At 42.2% G+C, this 19,185-nt stretch overlaps 1 protein-coding gene across 1 annotated transcript; it reads right to left on the bottom strand.

Annotated features, from left to right (window-relative positions):
* Positions 1–238: 238 nt before the first annotated feature.
* LOC111840965 (uncharacterized) lies at positions 239–11,360 on the bottom strand. Its single transcript, XM_072706807.1, has 7 exons — positions 11,154–11,360; positions 9,377–9,547; positions 8,803–8,976; positions 2,091–2,264; positions 1,601–1,774; positions 1,440–1,486; positions 239–927 (listed from the first exon to the last, which is right to left on the bottom strand). The coding sequence occupies exons 1-7, from the start codon at positions 11,255–11,257 to the stop codon at positions 398–400; spliced, it is 1,374 nt and encodes a 457-aa protein (XP_072562908.1). The 5' UTR covers positions 11,258–11,360; the 3' UTR covers positions 239–397.
* Positions 11,361–19,185: the final 7,825 nt, after the last annotated feature.

Below are 19,185 nucleotides of genomic sequence, written 5' to 3' on the forward strand. Positions count from 1 at the left end.
CCAAAGAATGTGGTTTTATTATGTTACTCAGTTATGCTTTGGTACTGCTGAACCAGGACATTGATAGGACAGAAGAAAAAGCCTTTATTATTACTATACAGGTAGGAAATACAATATATAGACATAAATATATAAAATGTACATTTACAGGGGAGTGGAAAAGCCCCCCCCCCCCCCCCCCCCCCCCCCCATTCATCTGGCTCATATTTCGTTAACTTTTTCTCTCTGACTAAAACGTATTTTGCGTGTTTGTTCAGCTCGCTGTACCCCATCATTTATTTTTGCCAAACATCAATTTAAAAAGGATTATACAGGCTACAAAGCAGAGATTTACCATGGTGAACCAGCAACGTCACACTGTGATACAGTAAAAGTGATTCCTCCGGCAGGCAGTGAGCTATCCCAGCATGCACAGCGACACTGAGGTGCCTGGATAAACCCCAAACCCTGGACAGAGGGGCTCAGTGAATGAGGAGGTGACCCTGTGCAGGAGGGTCAGTCCTTCGGAGGAGACTCTGTAGAAGGACAGAGTACCAGCCTCCCAGTCCAGATACACTCCTACTCTGCGGGAGCCTAAGGGCTCTATGGGTATGAGAGTCTTGTTATTATTGTGCCGGACAGAGTAGCTGTCAGGATCACAGCTCAGACTCCATGACTTGTCATTGGCTCCAAGCAGACAGTCCCTCCCTCCTTTCCTCCTGATCCCTTTATAAGTCACTCCTATCCGGGCTCCATATCCATCCCACTCAGCCTCCCAGTAAGAGCGGCCAGTCAGACTCTCTCTGCACAGAACTTGAGGCTGGAGGTCAAATCTCTCTGGATGATCAGGATATGGCTGCTTTGCCCCCCATGTCACCTTCCTGTTCCCCTCTGACAGAGACAGGTGTCTGTTTGCTGTGTTGGAGTCCAGTGTCAGCTGGTTGGAGTCTGTAGGCAGGAGGAAGAGCCACTAAGACCATCAGGCCGAGCTTTAGCCTGTACTTTATTTTCTATATGATACAAAACAGCCCAGCTTCCCTGACCGAAATGGGAATTCAGGTACAGGCAGCCCCCGAGTTAAGAATGTCCAACTTACAGACAGCTCGTACTTACGGACGGACTGCCATGAATCCTGTTACATTAAAATTTGGGTTAAATACAATGGTCCGTAATAACGAAGGCACGCGCTTGTCAGCTCAAGGTGCAATACAGTATTCACTTATATTTTTACTGTATAATAGTAACATTAATAATAAATTTACCATTATTTATTGTGTACTGCATTTATGTTTCTGACTTACCTATTAAACTCAACATAAAGACACCGTAACCTGAGGCTCCCTGTCTGTGAAATACTTCAGGAAATGTCGGCTGACGGTGGGAAGAGCCGCCAAAACACCGCGCGTGCTAAACTAACGGGTAAATAAAAATACAAAGTAACAGCCTGCAAACACACTTACATTTATGTAAGCCTGGTCTGGTCCTGCACTCTCCACTGTGGTCCACACTATAGGAGAAGCAGAATGACATAGTACTGCTGTATCCATTTATTTATTGGTGCCTCTTCTTCACATACATGCATAAGTATCTGTAGTGTGTCAGACACACACTCTGTACTCACTTCAGCTTCTCCAGTTTACAGCTGGGATCCTCCAGTACAGCAGAGAGCAGCTTCACTCCTGAGTCTCCTGGATGATTGTAGCTCAGATCCAGCTCTCTCAGGTATAAGGGATTTGACCTCAGGGCAGAAGCCAGGGAAGAACAGCCTTCTTCTGTGACTCTACTGCCTGACAGTCTGCAGTGCGACAGATGAAAACTCTCAGGTAAATAAGATCACCTCACCAATACAAATATTACTTTCAAGTAAATGTGACTACTTTCAATAATTACAGTTAAAAGTATGGAATACTCAGTACCACTGCCCTCACTATCCCCAGTTTAGTGTGAAATACCCAGTAATACTGACCTCAGCATGCCCAGTTTACAGTGTGGAATACCTACTGTAGTAATACTGATCTCAGTATCCCCAGTTTGCAGTGTGAAATACTGTACGCAATAATAGTGACCTTAGTATCTCCAGTTAACAGTGTGAAATGGCCAGTAATACTGACCTCAGTATCTCCAGTTTACAGTGGGAATCCCCCAGTCCAGCAGAGAGCCGCTTCACTCCTGAATCCTGCAGGTCATTGTCACTCAGGTCCAGCTCTCTCAGGTGTGAGGAGTTTGATCTGAGAGCTGAAGCCAGCACCTCACAGCATTTCTCTGAGAGTTCACACCTGTCCACCCTTAAGAAAATGAAACACTTATAAAACTACCTTTTGCATTGGTATGTGAGCCATCACTGCCATCACAGAAGAGTTTTTAAAACAATGAATTTATTGTACAGTATATACACTCACCTAAAGGATTATTAGGAACACCATACTAATACGGTGTTTGACCCCCTTTCGCCTTCAGAACTGCCTTAATTCTACGTGGCATTGATTCAACAAGGTGCTGAAAGCATTCTTTAGAAATGTTGGCCCATATTGATAGGATAGCATCTTGCAGTTGATGGAGATTTGTGGGATGCACATCCAGGGCACGAAGCTCCCGTTCCACCACATCCCAAAGATGCTCTATTGGGTTGAGATCTGGTGACTGTGGGGGCCATTTTAGTACAGTGAACTCATTGTCATGTTCAAGAAACCAATTTGAAATGATTCGAGCTTTGTGACATGGTGCATTATCCTGCTGGAAGTAGCCATCAAAGGATGGGTACATGGTGGTCATAAAGGGATGGACATGGTCAGAAACAATGCTCAGGTAGGCCGTGGCATTTAAACGATGCCCAATTGGCACTAAGGGGCCTAAAGTGTGCCAAGAAAACATCCCCCACACCATTACACCACCACCACCAGCCTGCACAGTGGTAACAAGGCATGATGGATCCATGTTCTCATTCTGTTTACGCCAAATTCTGACTCTACCATTTGAATGTCTCAACAGAAATCGAGACTCATCAGACCAGGCAACATTTTTCCAGTCTTCAACTGTCCAATTTTGGTGAGCTCATGCAAATTGTAGCCTCTTTTTCCTATTTGTAGTGGAGATGAGTGGTACCCGGTGGGATCTTCTGCTGTTGTAGCCCATCCGCCTCAAGGTTGTGCGTGTTGTGGCTTCACAAATGCTTTGCTGCATACCTCGGTTGTAACGAGTGGTTATTTCAGTCAAAGTTGCTCTTCTATCAGCTTGAATCAGTCGGCCCATTCTCCTCTGACCTCTAACATCAACAAGGCATTTTCGCCCACAGGACTGCCGCATACTGGATGTTTTTCCCTTTGCACACCATTCTTTGTAAACCCTAGAAATGGTTGTGCGTGAAAATCCCAGTAACTGAGCAGATTGTGAAATACTCAGACCGGCCCGTCTGGCACCAACAACCATGCCACGCTCAAAATTGCTTAAATCACCTTTCTTTCCCATTCTGACATTCAGTTTGGAGTTCAGGAGATTGTCTTGACCAGGACCACACCCCTAAATGCATTGAAGCAACTGCCATGTGATTGGTTGATTAGATAATTGCATTAATGAGAAATTGAACAGGTGTTCCTAATAATCCTTTAGGTGAGTGTACAAAGCATATTTACGTTCTAAACTGTAACATAACATGGGATATAAGGAAGTAGGAGAAGAACAAAGAAGCTGTTTGTGTTTGTTTATTATGTTACTGCTGAAATGCATTATGGGTCGTCCTGCCCACATATTCTGTAGCAGGGTAGTTATTGATAACAAAAAATAAAATTAAAAGAAAACATTTTCATAAAAAATACTATTTAGGTAAAGTAACAGTATGTTTGTCTTTAATTACCATTAATACCTGGAACAGCAGTGGTCGGCTCTCAGCCATGAAAGTATGGTGTTAGATCAGTGGGTAACGCTTGAGTGAGGTTATCCATGACAGTATGGTATTAGATCAGTGGGTAACGCTTGACGAAGGTTATGGTATTAGATCAGTGGGTAATGCTTGAGGGAGGTTATCCATGACAGTATGGTATTAGATCAGTGGGTAATGCTTGAGGGAGGTTATCCATGACAGTATGGTATTAGATCAGTGGGTAACGCTTGAGGGAGGTTATGCATGACAGTATGGTGTTAGATCAGTGGGTAATGCTTGAGGGAGGTTATCCATGACAGTATGGTATTAGATCAGTGGGTAATGCTTGAAGGAGGTTATCCATGACAGTATGGTATTAGATCAGTGGGTAATGCTTGAGGGAGGTTATGCATGACAGTATGGTGTTAGATCAGTGGGTAACGCTTGAGGGAGGTTATCCATGACAGTATGGTATTAGATCAGTGGGTAACGCTTGAGGGAGGTTATCCATGACAGTATGGTATTAGATCAGTGGTTATCGCTTGAGGGAGGTTATGCATGACAGTATGGTATTAGATCAGTGGGTAACGCTTGAGGGAGGTTATGCATGACAGTATGGTGTTAGATCAGTGGGTAATGCTTGAGGGAGGTTATGCATGACAGTATGGTGTTAGATCAGTGGGTAACGCTTGAGGGAGGTTATCCATGACAGTATGGTATTAGATCAGTGGGTAACGCTTGAGGGAGGTTATCCATGACAGTATGGTATTAGATCAGTGGTTATCGCTTGAGGGAGGTTATGCATGACAGTATGGTATTAGATCAGTGGGTAACGCTTGAGGGAGGTTATCCATGACAGTATGGTGTTAGATCAGTGGGTAACGCCTGAGGGAGGTTATCCATGACAGTACAGTGTTAGATCAGTGGGTTCTTTTTGGAGACCTTCAATGGGGAGTTGGAAGACACCCCCTCTGGAGACTGCAGTGTTCTGCTGGGGGAGTTTAATGCTCATGTTGGTAGCGACAGTGAAACCTGTAACTGGGAGGGGTGTGACTGGGAGGAGCGGCCTGGCCGATCTCAACCCGAGTGCTGCTCTGTTATTGGACTCCTGTGCGAACCACAGTCTGTCCATAACAAACATTGTATTCAGCATAAGGGTGTTCATAAGGCACCTGGCACCAGAGCACCCAGGCTGCAGCTCAATGGTCGACTGTGTAATCGTAACTGATGTTCACTTATAATATCTGTTGTAGGATCACACATGCACATATCACAGAGCTTAAATTCCAGGTGGCCTGAGACAAGGCCGAGCCTGGTATGAGAGGTAGACATTGGCCTAGGCACCAAAGGGGGGTTAGTGACCCCACACACATAAACACACACACACACAAACACACAAACACACACAGATAACAAGGGAGGCCAGCACTCCAACTTTTATTGCCCAAAGATTTAGGGACCTACAGACAGCAGAGTGGACCTCACTGACAGGGGTCCCTCGACTTGGCACACAACCCCCTCCCCATGCACTCTGCCTTACATATCACTCACCCAACAGACCAACACCCTAAAGAAAGTGTCATTTAAGTTTGGCTTTTGTATACCCTGTATATTGATTTACTTATGACTACCAGTCTTATGTTTGTATGTGTCCTTAGACAATCTTAGTGTTTTGTGTGCCACCCTTATAACCATGTTCACAGAGTATCACCTATTTTACCCCTTTACACTTGAAGACTTATATAAATTTGAATAAATAAGTAGGTATTAGCTACCCCTGCATATATGTTCTCATGTTTATACCAGAAGAAAAGTTGAATAGTCTAACCAGGTATCCTAGTGTGTCCTAACTTTCAGAGATTCTTCTTTCTTTGTTTAACAACCCCCCCTCCTTCTCTTCCAACATTCCTTTGTGGTCCTTATCTGATCTTGGTGGTCCGTTACCAAGCTATAGCATGGTGTTCTACCATGCTATATTAAAAGAACTGAATTACGGTGTACCTTATCCATTCTGGAGAAGATCAATTGGGATAAGCCACACCAAATAAAATATGTTGTTTCCAGATGTGCAACTTATATTGATATTACCACAAACTAACGGCCATGCCTATCTATGTATAAGATGTGCTGTTTGTAATATGAATATTTGATGTAATGTCTGCACAAAGTGTAATATCTGTTGAGGTGCAACCCAAAACACCTGTGTCATATACTGATGTGAGTCAGTCACATACATAATATAAGTAATTGTTAATCAGTTAAAACAGATGGTATGAGGTGTGAACCTGTGAAGCTCGTATGGCATGTTTGGTGTAAAACTGATGGACAATCACTCCTGATTCCAAAACTGGTCAGTGATTACCATAAAAGTGGATGTATCAAAAGTTATACCAGCTTAATGAAAATCATCAGTAAAGGGAGAATCAGTCGGGCCATAAATCCCAAAAGGACTGATACGGACCCCCTCCCGAAAACCTGCCAAATGGATGGCCAGCCATTGGTCTAGGAGTCGAATTCCTGGTCATCCCTATTCATGAACTTTAGACCATAAAAACCTGGCACCTCAGAATATAGGTGGGCAGAAAAATCTTCAGGGAGCAGAGGAAAGCCCATCAGCTCAAGAGGAGCAGAAAGACCATCAGCCCGAGGAGAGGCGGAGAACATCAGCCCAGGAGAAGAGAAGCCCACAAGAAGCCCTCCGGTGAAGGCCCAGCTGGACAGAGAACTGCAACCAAGACAAAGCTTCACCAGGAGAGAGAATCCAAGGGGCTTCACTCCACTGCTCCAAACGCTGCGCCTTCCTGAGTGCCATCATCCCATCAGCTCATCAGCCTCTGCAACCAACTGCCAAGACTCCCCCCTCCCCCCTGCTCTGCAAGCAAGTAAACCAACTTCCTCTTATTCTAACAACTTAAGCTGTTCTGTTAACCTGCTATAAGACTTTACACTGAAAAAAGAGAATTGTTGGACCAACTTAAAAAAATTGCTTTGAAAAAAGAGAATTGTTGGACCAACTTTTATGTATACATAAAATATCAAAATGTTGTGTGTTACGAGCAGTGCTGAAGGCGAGCAGGAAAGCAGACAAGCTCACCAGGAAGTCGAATAACACAGGGGTTTATTCGGAGGACAGGACTGGGGAAAGCACAACAACAAACGTCAATGACCGATCTGGGGTACACTGACTTAGACACGGACTAAATACACCAGACCAGGTAGACAAAACAGGAAACAGCAGGGCACAATCAGGAAACCACACGTGGAGAATGAGGGGGCGTGGCACACACTAGGAGCGGACGGAGCATGACGTAACATTGTGAACACATGTGAATTACAATAATAACGCATAATGAATGAAAATATTTTGCAGAAAAAACATAACTTGGATTTTGTCTGTTATTTTCTTCATTGATCATTTTGTATTCATTTTGGTTTAGAAATTGAAAATAAATCAACTGTTGTCTGGAACTGAAACCATTGGCTGCCAGGAAAATGGGAGAGTTGTTTTGCTGCTCTAAATTGTAACAATGGGAAAGAAAAATTCCATCCAATATTCAGTTATACTGTTTAGTTGTATAATATTCACCTGCTGTAAAAACTGGTATTTTTGTTTGAAAGAATTTTGTTTATAGCCCAACTGTTATGCACTTTTTAATTTGTGCTAGCTGTTGCTCAGTGGAATTTTGACAAACTTGTTAAATCAACATAGTTATGAACATTTCTTGTCATATCTATTCTAAATATGCATTTAGTGCATGTTTCGTTTAGAGAAATGGACAAAGAAGTCATTTATATGGTTGTGCATAATAAAATCTGAAAAAAGATTGTATTAAATATTTTTAGTAAATGCATTTCATTGGTATTTTAAATATATTTAATGTAGTAAATGCAAGTATACAAAAAAGACTTCTTGAAATCATACTATAGTTTGTTATGGTGCAGTATTTTACTTTTCTATAAAGCAAATAACTGTGTTATAAAAACTGCAAACTTTAAGTTGACTTGTCTAAAATTTCAGTTGCATTAATAAAAACTATTGATTTGGAATGTAATCAGATTATTCAGTACACCTAACTTAAAGCAAATGGGTTCATTACACTTGTTAACTTGATTTGAAAAAACTTAATTCATTTGTGTGTTACAAACTGAAGCAATTTTTTTAAGTTGGTCCAACAATTCTCTTTTTTCAGCATAGGGCCGTGTTTCCACAAACTGTGCTTGCTTTACACAACAGTATTTCCCATTTAAGGTTACTCATTTAAATCTGGTCATTGCATTTTCATAATTACATCGTTTGTTTTATTCCGTTATTTCGTGTTTGTTGTTTGTGTTAGCTGTAATGTCTGTCTTATGTTAGTTGTAGTGTTAGCTAGGAATAAATGCATGTCTTTTACACAACATCAGCCTCGGTCATTGAGTGTTCCACAATAAGTCCCTGCCTATGTGTGATCTTGCAACATGCTCTGAAACCTCAAACTCGCCTGAAACATCGTGAGACTCTCTCTCATTGGCCGTGAGAGGAGCTTCGCTACCAATCGTTTACATTACCTGGTGATGCAGCTCGCTGGACGAGCCTTCTAACCCTGGTTATTAAGAGATGCTGGTAATTAGTGAATCCCATTTAAGTCTCACATTAACAGACTCACGGGAATTCTGCAATTGAGTTTGGAGGAGCCGACCAATCGACATAACAATTGGTTAATAATCAGCATTAAAAAAATTTATTAATTAAAATTGAATTAACTTCAAAACATATTGGTGGAGATATTAAAATTTACCTGAGCTAATAATTCCTAAACTGTTATTAAATGTTTATGTTGTATTAATTGTTTTTTTCCATTTTTATTCCCACACTTTATTTCTTATCATCTTTTCCAGAAAGTACTTTCAATGACTTTGGTGTATGAACATGTGCTCTACAAAGAAACTTGACTTGAACTGACATAAAATGCATATTCTCTACTCACTTCAGCTTCTCCAGTTTACAGCTGGGATCCTCCAGTACAGCAGAGAGCAGCTTCACTCCTGAGTCTCCTGGGTGATTGTAGCTCAGGTCCAGCTCTCTCAGGAGTGAGGGGTTTGACCTCAGAGCTGAAGCCAGGGAAGAACAGCCTCTCTCTGTGACTCTACAGCCTGACAGCCTATAGAAAGGAAATCACAAAATTCCAGACAAAATACAGGTGGCAGTGACCCATCAAAATGCCAGTGCTGTCATGCCCAAAGCCACGGCCCAACTGGGCACAGTGACTGGCCTGGACCCCCAGAGCAAACAGGCCTTCAGCACCTCCCCCTTTTCCTCCATCCCTGTTATCCCTGGTCCTGATAAAAAGTTGCCATTCGGTGGCAATATTCTGCACCCGGGTTTGCTGGTGTGCATCTATTTCTGCAGTATCCAATAATACTAACCCCAGTATCTCCAGATTACAGTGTGGAATACCCAGTAATACTGACCTTAGTATCTCCAGGTTACAGTGTGGAATACCCAGTAATACAGACCTCAGTATCCCCAGATTACAGTGTGGAATATCCAGTAATACTGACCTTAGTATTTCCAGTTTACAGTGTGAATCCCCTAGTCCAGCAGAGAGCAGCGTCACTCCTGAATCCTGCAGGTTATTGTCACTCAGGTCCAGCTCTCTCAGATATGAGGATGATCTGAGAGCTGAAGCCAGCACCTCACAGCATTTCTCTGTGAGATTACAGCTGCCCAACCTGGAAAATAAAACATTTTAAAACACAACCATATACACAACCTATACATTATTAATGGTACCAAGTATTATTAACAAAGCACGTGAAAATACTATCTGAAAATTATCTACGAATCCTCCCGTAACATATTCAGACCAATTAAACAGCTACCACTGCTATTATATTATTATATATATTATTTTTGTTCTCTGTTTTGAATTGAAATGCAGTTTAAATGCTTTTTTTTCAGAAATTAAAAGAGCTTGAGTTTACAATATTCGTGTCCATGTCTATTATTTGATTCTGTCGCCCACTAAAACCCTTTTAAATTAAAAAAAACATTTGCACTTTGGGGCAAATTTTCTTGTGCGATTAATCAAGATTAATTAATTACAAAGCCTCTAATTAATTACATTATTTTTTTTAATCGAGTCCCACCCCTAGTTATTATTAAATCTAGCTCTGTAAGATGAGGCCATGAGAGTAAACATGCTCCACAATTTATTCAATGAACGGTTATTTTAAAAATGACACCGATTTTGTTGTTCCAATGTCTATGACAGATTTCTTTCTTGAAACTCTGTAGCCAAATACAAACTGTTTTTTTTTTTATCATCTTAAAGGGCCAGTTACCCTGAGGCTCTTTAATATCTGCATAAGTATTTTCATAAAGCTCTGGGCAGCGCTGTGGCTCAGTGATCAGCACTATAGCCGACCATCACACAAAGGATGGTCATGGAAAACCTGTATTTTTTAATTACATCACTACATTTGGTCAGTATAAAATCTGGGTTCCAAAAAATACAGCCTAGTTATTAATCCAAGAGGGGAAATAAATGATAGTTAAAATAATGTTAATCTGTTACTGCCTGACTAGATGTGTCATCGCATCCTCAGCCAGGAGCAGCTGAGGCCAACAGAGGGCGGCAGTGAGCAGTCAGAGACAGCAGTCTTCTAGAAGCTCCCAGCTCTGGGCTCCATCACATGGACACACCTGCTGACAGTAACACTCACATACCATGTCTGTGGGGCTGGTGTGTGGCTCAGCAGGCTAAGCCTCTGTGCCTGTGGTTGGAGGATCGCTGGTCAGACACTCAGCAGAACAGTCACATGTCTGTGGGCCCTTGATCGAGGCCCTTAACCCCCAGCTCCAGGGCTGCTGGATGTCAGCTGACCCTGTGCTGTGACCCTAAGCCTGGTGTCACCTGTAAATGTGTCTGTGTCTCTCATGGAGAGTGGAAGCATTCCAATGTACCTGTACTTGTGCAAATAAAGGATCACTTCACTCATAAACCCTCCAGATAAAGAGCCTCTTTGTTTCTATGGCAGGTTAGGATGCACACTGACTACCCCCAGTCACTACCCTTATAAAATCTGGGTCCCAGATTATAAAAACAAATCCAGCCCAGTTAATAATCCACAATAAGAAATTAATAGTATATTTAAGGTTAGGATGCACACTGGATGGTAATGGAAATATCACTCAGTCATTATAAAATCTGGGCTCTGGATTATGAAAAAACAAATCCAGCCCAGTTATTAATCCACAAGGAGACATAAATTGTATATTTTACATATGTTAATCTTTTACTGCCCGGACATGACATTTTTTCACATCTTCACTTACAGAGCTGTCCTAGATGTCTTGACCACAGGCAGCAGCCTCCAATGCTCCTTATCTGATCTGATGAAATTCTTCAGATCAAACACATCCAGCTCCTCATTTGACATCAGTAACACAAAGGCCAGAGCTGAATACTGTGCAGGGGAGAGGTCTTCTGCTGAAAGACGTCCTGAATTCAGGTATCCTTGTACTTCCTCTACTAGAGAATTGTCGCCCTGTTCATTCAGACAGTGGAACAGGTTGATGGTCCTTTCTGGAGATAAATTTTCCTTTATTTTCCCCTTGATGTATTGAGCTGTTTCTTTAATGTCATGTGAGCTGGTTTTTGTCTTTCCCAGTAGCCTTTGTAACAGTGTCTTACTGGAGTCTGTTGAGAAGCCCAGGAGGAAGCGGAGGTAAAGGTCCAAGTGTCCATTCTTGCTCTCTAATGCCTGATCCACTGCTGTCTTCAGCAGGTCAGCTGATGAGTTTGATAGAAACACGTGAAAAGCAGCGAGATACTCCTGGATGCTCAGATGCACAAAGCAGTACACCTTCTCCTGATACAACCCATATTCCTCTTTAAAGACTTCTGTACACACTCCAGAGTAAACTGAAGCTTCACTGACATTAATGTCATTCTCTGCCAGATCTTGCTCATAAAATATGAGATTGCCTTTCTCAAGGTTGTCAAAAGCCAGTTTACCAAGTTTTAAGAGGAACTCCTTACCAGATTCAAAGCATTTATTAAGCTTGGTTTCACTGTTTTTCATGTACTTGTCATTTTTTAAACTTGTCTGAAAGATCAGGAAGTGTGTGTACATTTCAGACAGAGTGCTAGGAATTTCTCCCCTGTCAGTCTCACTAAAAACCTCTCAAAGACAGTGGCTGAAATCCAGCAGAACACAGGTATGTGGCACATGATGAAGAGGCTCCTTGATGATTTCACATGTGTGATAATCCAACTGGCCAGGCTCTGATCACTGAATCTCCTCCTGAAATACTCCTCCTTCTGGGCATCATTGAACCCTCGTATCTCTGTCACCTGGTGGACACACTCAGGAGGTATCTGATTGGCTGCTGCTGGCCGGGAGGTTATCCAGAGGAGAGCGGATGGAAGCAGATTCCCCTTAATGAGGTTAGTCAACAGCACATCCAGTGACGTTTTCTTTGTTACATCAAACCAGCTGTCATTGTCATGAAAATCTAGAGGAAGGCGACACTCATCCAGACCATCAAAGATGAACAAGATTTTGTACCTAAACAGCTCAGTGGGTTCAACTGATTTGAGATCAGGGACAAAGTGGAGAAGCAGTTCAATCAGACTGTATTCAACCTTAATCAAATTCAGATCCCGGAAAGAAAGAGCAATTATGAAGTGAACATCCTGGTTTGCTTTTCCTTCTGCCCAGTCGAGAATAAATTTCTGCACAGAGACTGTTTTCCCGATACCTGCCACCCCTTTAGTGAGTACAGTTCTGATAGGTGTCTCACGCCCACATAAGGGTTTAAATATATCATTGCACTTGACTGTAGTATCTTCTGTTTGCCTTTTCTTGGATGCTGTTTCAATCTGTCTCACTTCATGTTCATCATTGACTGCTCCAGTCCCACCTTCAGTTATGTAGAGTTCTGTGTAAATCTTATTGAGAAGTGTTGGCTGTCCTTCCTTAGCTTTCCCTTCAAATACACACTCAAATTTCTGCTTCAGAGTCCATTTGATTCTGTGGTGACATTGTGACAGAAGACGCCCTGAAATGAAATGATAGGTAAATGCACAGAATTTTCAAAAAAACACATTTTTTCTCATAGAAGCAAGCCTAAATCAAATTACAGTGGTACCTCGGTTCTCGAACTCACTAGAACTCGAATTTCTTGAAAGTCGAACAAACCAGTTTGACCTAGAACCCAATCTGAATATCAGAAGTCGAACTGTGAACACTGATCTAATATAAATTGTACGCGCCAGGAAATGAGTCATACTACAATGCAATTCTTACTTGAATGCCTTCTTCACAGGCTGGATGATTAACCAAATAAAGCAGCACAACATTACAGTAACTAACAATAAATAAACCACTAACTTACGTGTACTATTAGAGCATTTATGTCATTTATTTAAACTTTATTTTACCAGGTAAATTAACTGAAAACCACTTCTCACTGCTTTACGTGATATTCGGGAGAAATAGCAGATTACGCATCGGAACTGCCTGGGATACAAACGTCATGCATGTAACTAAACTCTTCAGCCAATAAGGGCAAAGGTGTGTTGTCACGGAGGCGGTTCCAGTTTGTGCAGCTGGGTGAGAGTTCGCAATGCATCTAACCATAATGCATTGCGTCAGAATCAGAATGCCTTGCTTTAAGCCAGCGCTGTAAGCAAGTCGAACGCACCCAATGACCGGACTAGGCATACAAACTGAAACGCAGACTTAATACAGAGGACTAATGACAACAACCAGAAACAGCTGATCACATGGGGATCCCACACGAGGTTAACGAGGGGGCGTGGCACACGGAAGGAGTGGACGATCGGGGCAGGAAATGGGTAATGTTGGGATAGGGCTGGACGATATCATATCGATATTATATCGCGCATGCGCAATAATCACTAGGGCTTCAGATGACAGGCGCAACATTTGGCAGTGCGCCAGCTTTTCTGTGCTTTATGGACATTTATTTACGCCCACAATTTAAGCAGCTTAGTATGGCTAAATTATTAATGAGGCTTTGTATCAGAGCATGTGAGCGCAGTGGAGCAGTGAGAATTTCCGCTCCTGGCCACGAGGCTGTTGGCTCCGCCCGCTTCTCCACTGTAATTCGCACTAAGACGCTCCGCTCAACACCGCTCCTCACTCCACTAAAATTTCCTCCCGCTCCAGTCATATCGCTTCACGCTCGCTCCAATTTAAAAGAGGGACAAATAATCTGCATGCCTAACAAATGTCACCTTAAACCGAAGCCTTATATCATAAAGAAGTATCAGCACTCAGAAAATATGCTTAGCCATACTAAGCTGCTTAAATTGTGGGCGTAAATAAATGTCCGTATAGCACAGAAAAGCTGGCGCACCACCAAATGTTGCGCCTGTCATCTGAAGCCCTAGTGATTATTGCGCATGCGCGATATAATATGATATGATATCGTCCAGCCCTATGTAGGGATAAGATCTTTATCGTTTTGGAAGCCATTAAGAAAAAAATGCTCTTCTTGTTTTATCCTGTTTATTTTGTGTTTAAATGCCAAAAAAAAAAAAACATATTTAGGTGTAATTTTGGGGGGCCAGGAACTGATTAATTGGTTTTCCATTATTTCTTATGTGAAAAATTCGATTTTTAATATTCGATCCTGAGTCCGGAACGGATTTAGTTTGAGAACTGAGGTACCACTGTAAATTAAATGACAAACAGAAATGTAACACATGCTTTTTCTCATATGCTATTTTTCTGAGGCCAAACAAACACACACAGAGAATGAGTTTCAGCTCTTACTCTTCTCCAGTATGTCAGCGAGATCATTTTGCTTCATGGCCCTCAGGATGTACAGTGTGATCTTCAGAGCTCCTTCTCTAGCACAGGTCTTCTGCATCTGACCATCACTGTCCAGGTCATTGCCCTCCAACTGAGGCTCTGAGCATTCTGGGTAATTCTTATCTAGGTACCTTGTGATCTTCTTCAGCTCATCCTTCAGGTACCTTACAGCATTTTCCTCAAGTGACTAAAATACACCAACACAGTTAATTATTGCTACTGGAACTAAACCATTTCATAGTTTTATTTATTGACTCATAGGTTTGAATATCTTTTCATTAACATTAATAGCTTACTATAAAGTTGTATAAAATGTAAGCTAATTCACACAAAACTTATGAAAATGTATATCCGCAATAAATACAAACCTTCAATATGGAAGATAAATCCTGTTTATCCCGTAGATCTGAACTGCATCCTTCCATTTGGTCTCTGTGAAAATGGCAGAAATATAAAGACCTCAAATTATCTACACAAGCGTAACAGAAATTCTGTAATGGTCCCCATTAAAAGTGCTATTGCTGCTGACACAGAATAACCTAGTGGTGTATTTTAAATTGTAAAGATGTAAGATGCCATTTTAAACTTTTTTCATTAGGGTGGCTTCATTATATCAATGGGCCTCATTCACCAACCGTTCTTACGAACAAATTTGTTTTTATACCCCACGTCCGCACTTTTTTATGAAGAGTCTGACATTCACCAATGTTTTCTTATCTGAATTTGTTCTTAGCTAAGAACAGAATCTACGCACACTCAAGACCATTCGTACGCACATTTGAGTAATGATAGTTTGTTCAAAATAATTGGTTATAGCAGTTTTGTTCATTCTACAGTCGATAAAATGATAGTATTTGAATAATTTATAAAAGTAAAATATAAAAAATAATTTTAAAGTGTAAAAATTATTTTCATGGTAGTAACGGCAATTGTGGATTATAAATAGGTCTGTTTCTGCGTATTGGCCTTGCTATCAAAATGGCATTTCTGTTACTTCTTGAAGAGCTTGCCAGTCGTGCTCTGAGAAGGGAACGCATGTTCGAAGATCATTTAGATTTATTTGCGGAGTCTGATAAGTACTTAATTTCAAGGTTTAGGCTACCAAGTCCGGTCTTAACTGAGCTGTGTGACATTTTGGAGCCTGCGCTGCAAAGCTATACACGACAGTCGAACCCTGTGCCACCACATGTGCAGGTACTTTGCACCTTGGGCTTTTTAGCCACTGGGACATTTCAGTGGAAGTTAGCAGACCAGGTGGGCATATCACAGCCATCCATCAGCCGCGCTCTTCCACGAGTTGTGGATGGAATAAATCAGTTGGCCACACAATATATATCCTTCCCTTATAGACCGCAACAGCAGCTGCCAGTCATGAGAGGGTTTTATGCTATTGCCGGTCTGCCTAATACCATCGGGGCAACAGACTGCATTCACGTGCGCATCAAGGCACCCTCACCAGATCCATTTCCCTACCTCAACCGCAAACAGTTTCATTCAATTAACGTGCAACTCATCTGCAACGCCCAGTACCATCTACTGAATGTCGTCTCCCGCTTCCCCGGAGGTGCGCATGACTCCTATATACTGCAGAATAGTTCGGTAGGTATGCACCTAGAACAAGGAGCTGCTGGAGATGCATGGCTCATTGGTAAGCATATTTCAACTAGGGCTGGGCGATATCAAATTGCGATTAAATCACGCATGCGCAATAATCACTAGGGCTTCAGATGACAGGCGCAACATTTGGTGGTGCGCCAGCTTTTCTGTGCTATACGGACATTTATTTACGCCCACAATATAAGCAGCTTAGTATGGCTAAGCATATTTTCTGAGTGCTGATACTTCTTTATGATATAAGGCTTCGGTTTAAGGTGACATTTGTTAGGCATGCAGAATATTTGTCCCTCTTTTAAATTGGAGCGAGCGTGGAGCGATTTGACTGGAGCGGGAGGAAATTTTAGTGGAGTGAGGAGCGGTGTTGAGCGGAGCGGCTTAGTGCGAATTAGAACGGAGAAGCAGGCGGAGCCAACAGCCTCGTGAGCTCCACTCCGCTCACATGCTCTGATACAAAGCCTCATTAATAATTTAGCCATACTAAGCTGCTTATATTGTGGGCGTAAATAAATGTCCGTATAGCACAGAAAAACTGGCGCACCACCAAATGTTGCGCCTGTCATCTGAAGCCCTAGTGATTATTGCGCATGCGCGATTTAATCGCGATTTGATATCGCCCAGCCCTACAACTGTGCTCCCTAATGACATAGGAGCATTACTCGGTAATTTCCCCCAAACTAGGTATTCTCGTTTAGCTAACAAGGTGACTGATTGCTGCAACTTAACAGTCCCTATCCTCCCTGGCAAATCACTACCTCGCCACCTTTGTGCATTTGCTATAAGGTCCAGGAATTGACTGTGCCCATTAGATGACTGCTGATCGCTACTGGACAAAAGCCTCCAGTAGTCGTGACTAAATTTCATCTGGTGTATAAGAAATTTAATCACGTTCGTGCCGATGATTAACTCATCTTTCTGACCAGGTACGACCAGAACTGGCACGATGCAACTCTCCCCATATACCTTCAATTCAACATCATACATACACTTTGGTCTAGTATGTTTCCCTCCACATCCAACCAACACTATATCCTCAGTGAGTGGCTTTGGCTCAGGTAACACATTCTCACTTTTCATTTGTAATTCCGCCTCTTCACTGAGTGTGCATGCCATAGACCCCGAATCTAACATTCCCCTCATCTGGAATCTATTATTCACAGAAACTGGCGCGTAAAACAAATCATCAAATAACCCGACCCTCTGTACATTCTGTGCAATCACTTTTGTGCCTACTGGTGCTGTCGAACACGCACTCTCATAATACTGTACAGGGTCGTCGGCGTCGAGGGGCTGTTCACTTTTGCTCACGCTACCCCTCCTTGAACGTGAGTGATCTAATTTAAAGGCTGGGACTCACCAATCCGTTTTATCTGAGTGGCTCTACTAATCAACCTATTTGTACAGTTCACCTTAATATGCCCTGGCTGGAAACATGCTAAACACAAGCGCTCCTGTCTGCAGTGAGCAAGGGTTGAATGCTCACTCGACTTACAGACCTTACAATGCCTTGCATGTAACTGAACTGATGGGCACTGTTTGGACGCCATCTGGATGTTCTGGTTGACTGCTAGATCTAGTAAATTCACAAGGGTTTTCATACAATTGTCATTAATTTGAGGGGCGCACGCTATTGCAGCTTCAGGTGAGATAGGTGTTGTATTACTCAATTCTGGTGCCTGAATATGGGCAGTGGCATGCTTCACTGGACGAAGACCTCTAGCGCTAGCCGACCAACGTTCTTTTAATTCTGACTGATACCTATCAAGATGTTCCTGTATCTCACCTGCAGTCCACTTATCAGGGGCCTAGTGTCGCTTAACCCAGGTGAAATTAATGTCTGCCTAACCTGGTGGACAATTTGCGTTATGAGGCTACGCAATGCTGGGTCATTTGAATCGGATAAGGTTAGATTACGGTTCAATGGGACTTGCTCCACTACTTGGTCAAGTGCACGGGTAGAACAGAACATGGGAGAATTTACTATAACATTTCTCTCCGTGGATACTGGGGTGAAAGGCACTTCACTAGAATACCTGCCCCTCCCCATCCCTGGAGCAAACATATACTCATTCACCATGTTACCTTGTTCCCTCCCCTTTTCATATGCCATTTTTCCGACTTTACCAAACCTACCCAAAGAACAAAATTGGAAAATATAAATCTTAACAAACGTCTACTAACTAATGATCACACAGAAAAACGTTTCTGCGAAAAAAAAAAAAAAAGACCGGAGTTATACAGTGTCCTCTCTTCATATGAACTAGACACTTAGCTGTAACAATTTTGGTGGAGACCGGGAATGCTGCGCAGCAACTGTCGGCGACCAAACTGGCGTTGATCCTCTGTGCGGAGATCCGGGTGAGTCTGATCTGGAGCACAGAATCCGAGTCACGGCACTAATGTAACCAGTCCGCCTTGCGGTCGGTTATCCCTTCTTTCCCTCTCTGCGTTGTGTAATTAACATAAATGACGACTCGCGCTGCTGGTTGGCCGATGGACGTTATTTATTCTTCCAATCACCAGGTCCTCCCGCCAAATCTCCTTACCAAGGCTGAATACACAAAGGAACTGAATATAGCACAACAGGAATACGCTCGTCACACTCCCTCTCTCCACCAAGGCTGAGGGGAGCGCAAAAACAAACATATACTAACATAAGATAAAGTAAAATATATTTAAACATTCTCTAATTTATCTTATGCGTATTCCGATCGTCAGCCATGAATTATAAAACATGAAATAACGACAAAACAGTACATACACATTCATAAAACAAGAAACTGGTAGTTATAACTAAATAAATCACACAGTACAATAATCAAACATTCACGTACCTGAATACACAAAGGAACTGAATATAGCACAACAGGAATACGCTCGTCACACTCCCTTAACAAACAAAAACCAAA

This window comes from Paramormyrops kingsleyae, chromosome 24 (assembly GCF_048594095.1).
Source record: "Paramormyrops kingsleyae isolate MSU_618 chromosome 24, PKINGS_0.4, whole genome shotgun sequence".
Classification (NCBI taxonomy): domain Eukaryota; kingdom Metazoa; phylum Chordata; class Actinopteri; order Osteoglossiformes; family Mormyridae; genus Paramormyrops; species Paramormyrops kingsleyae.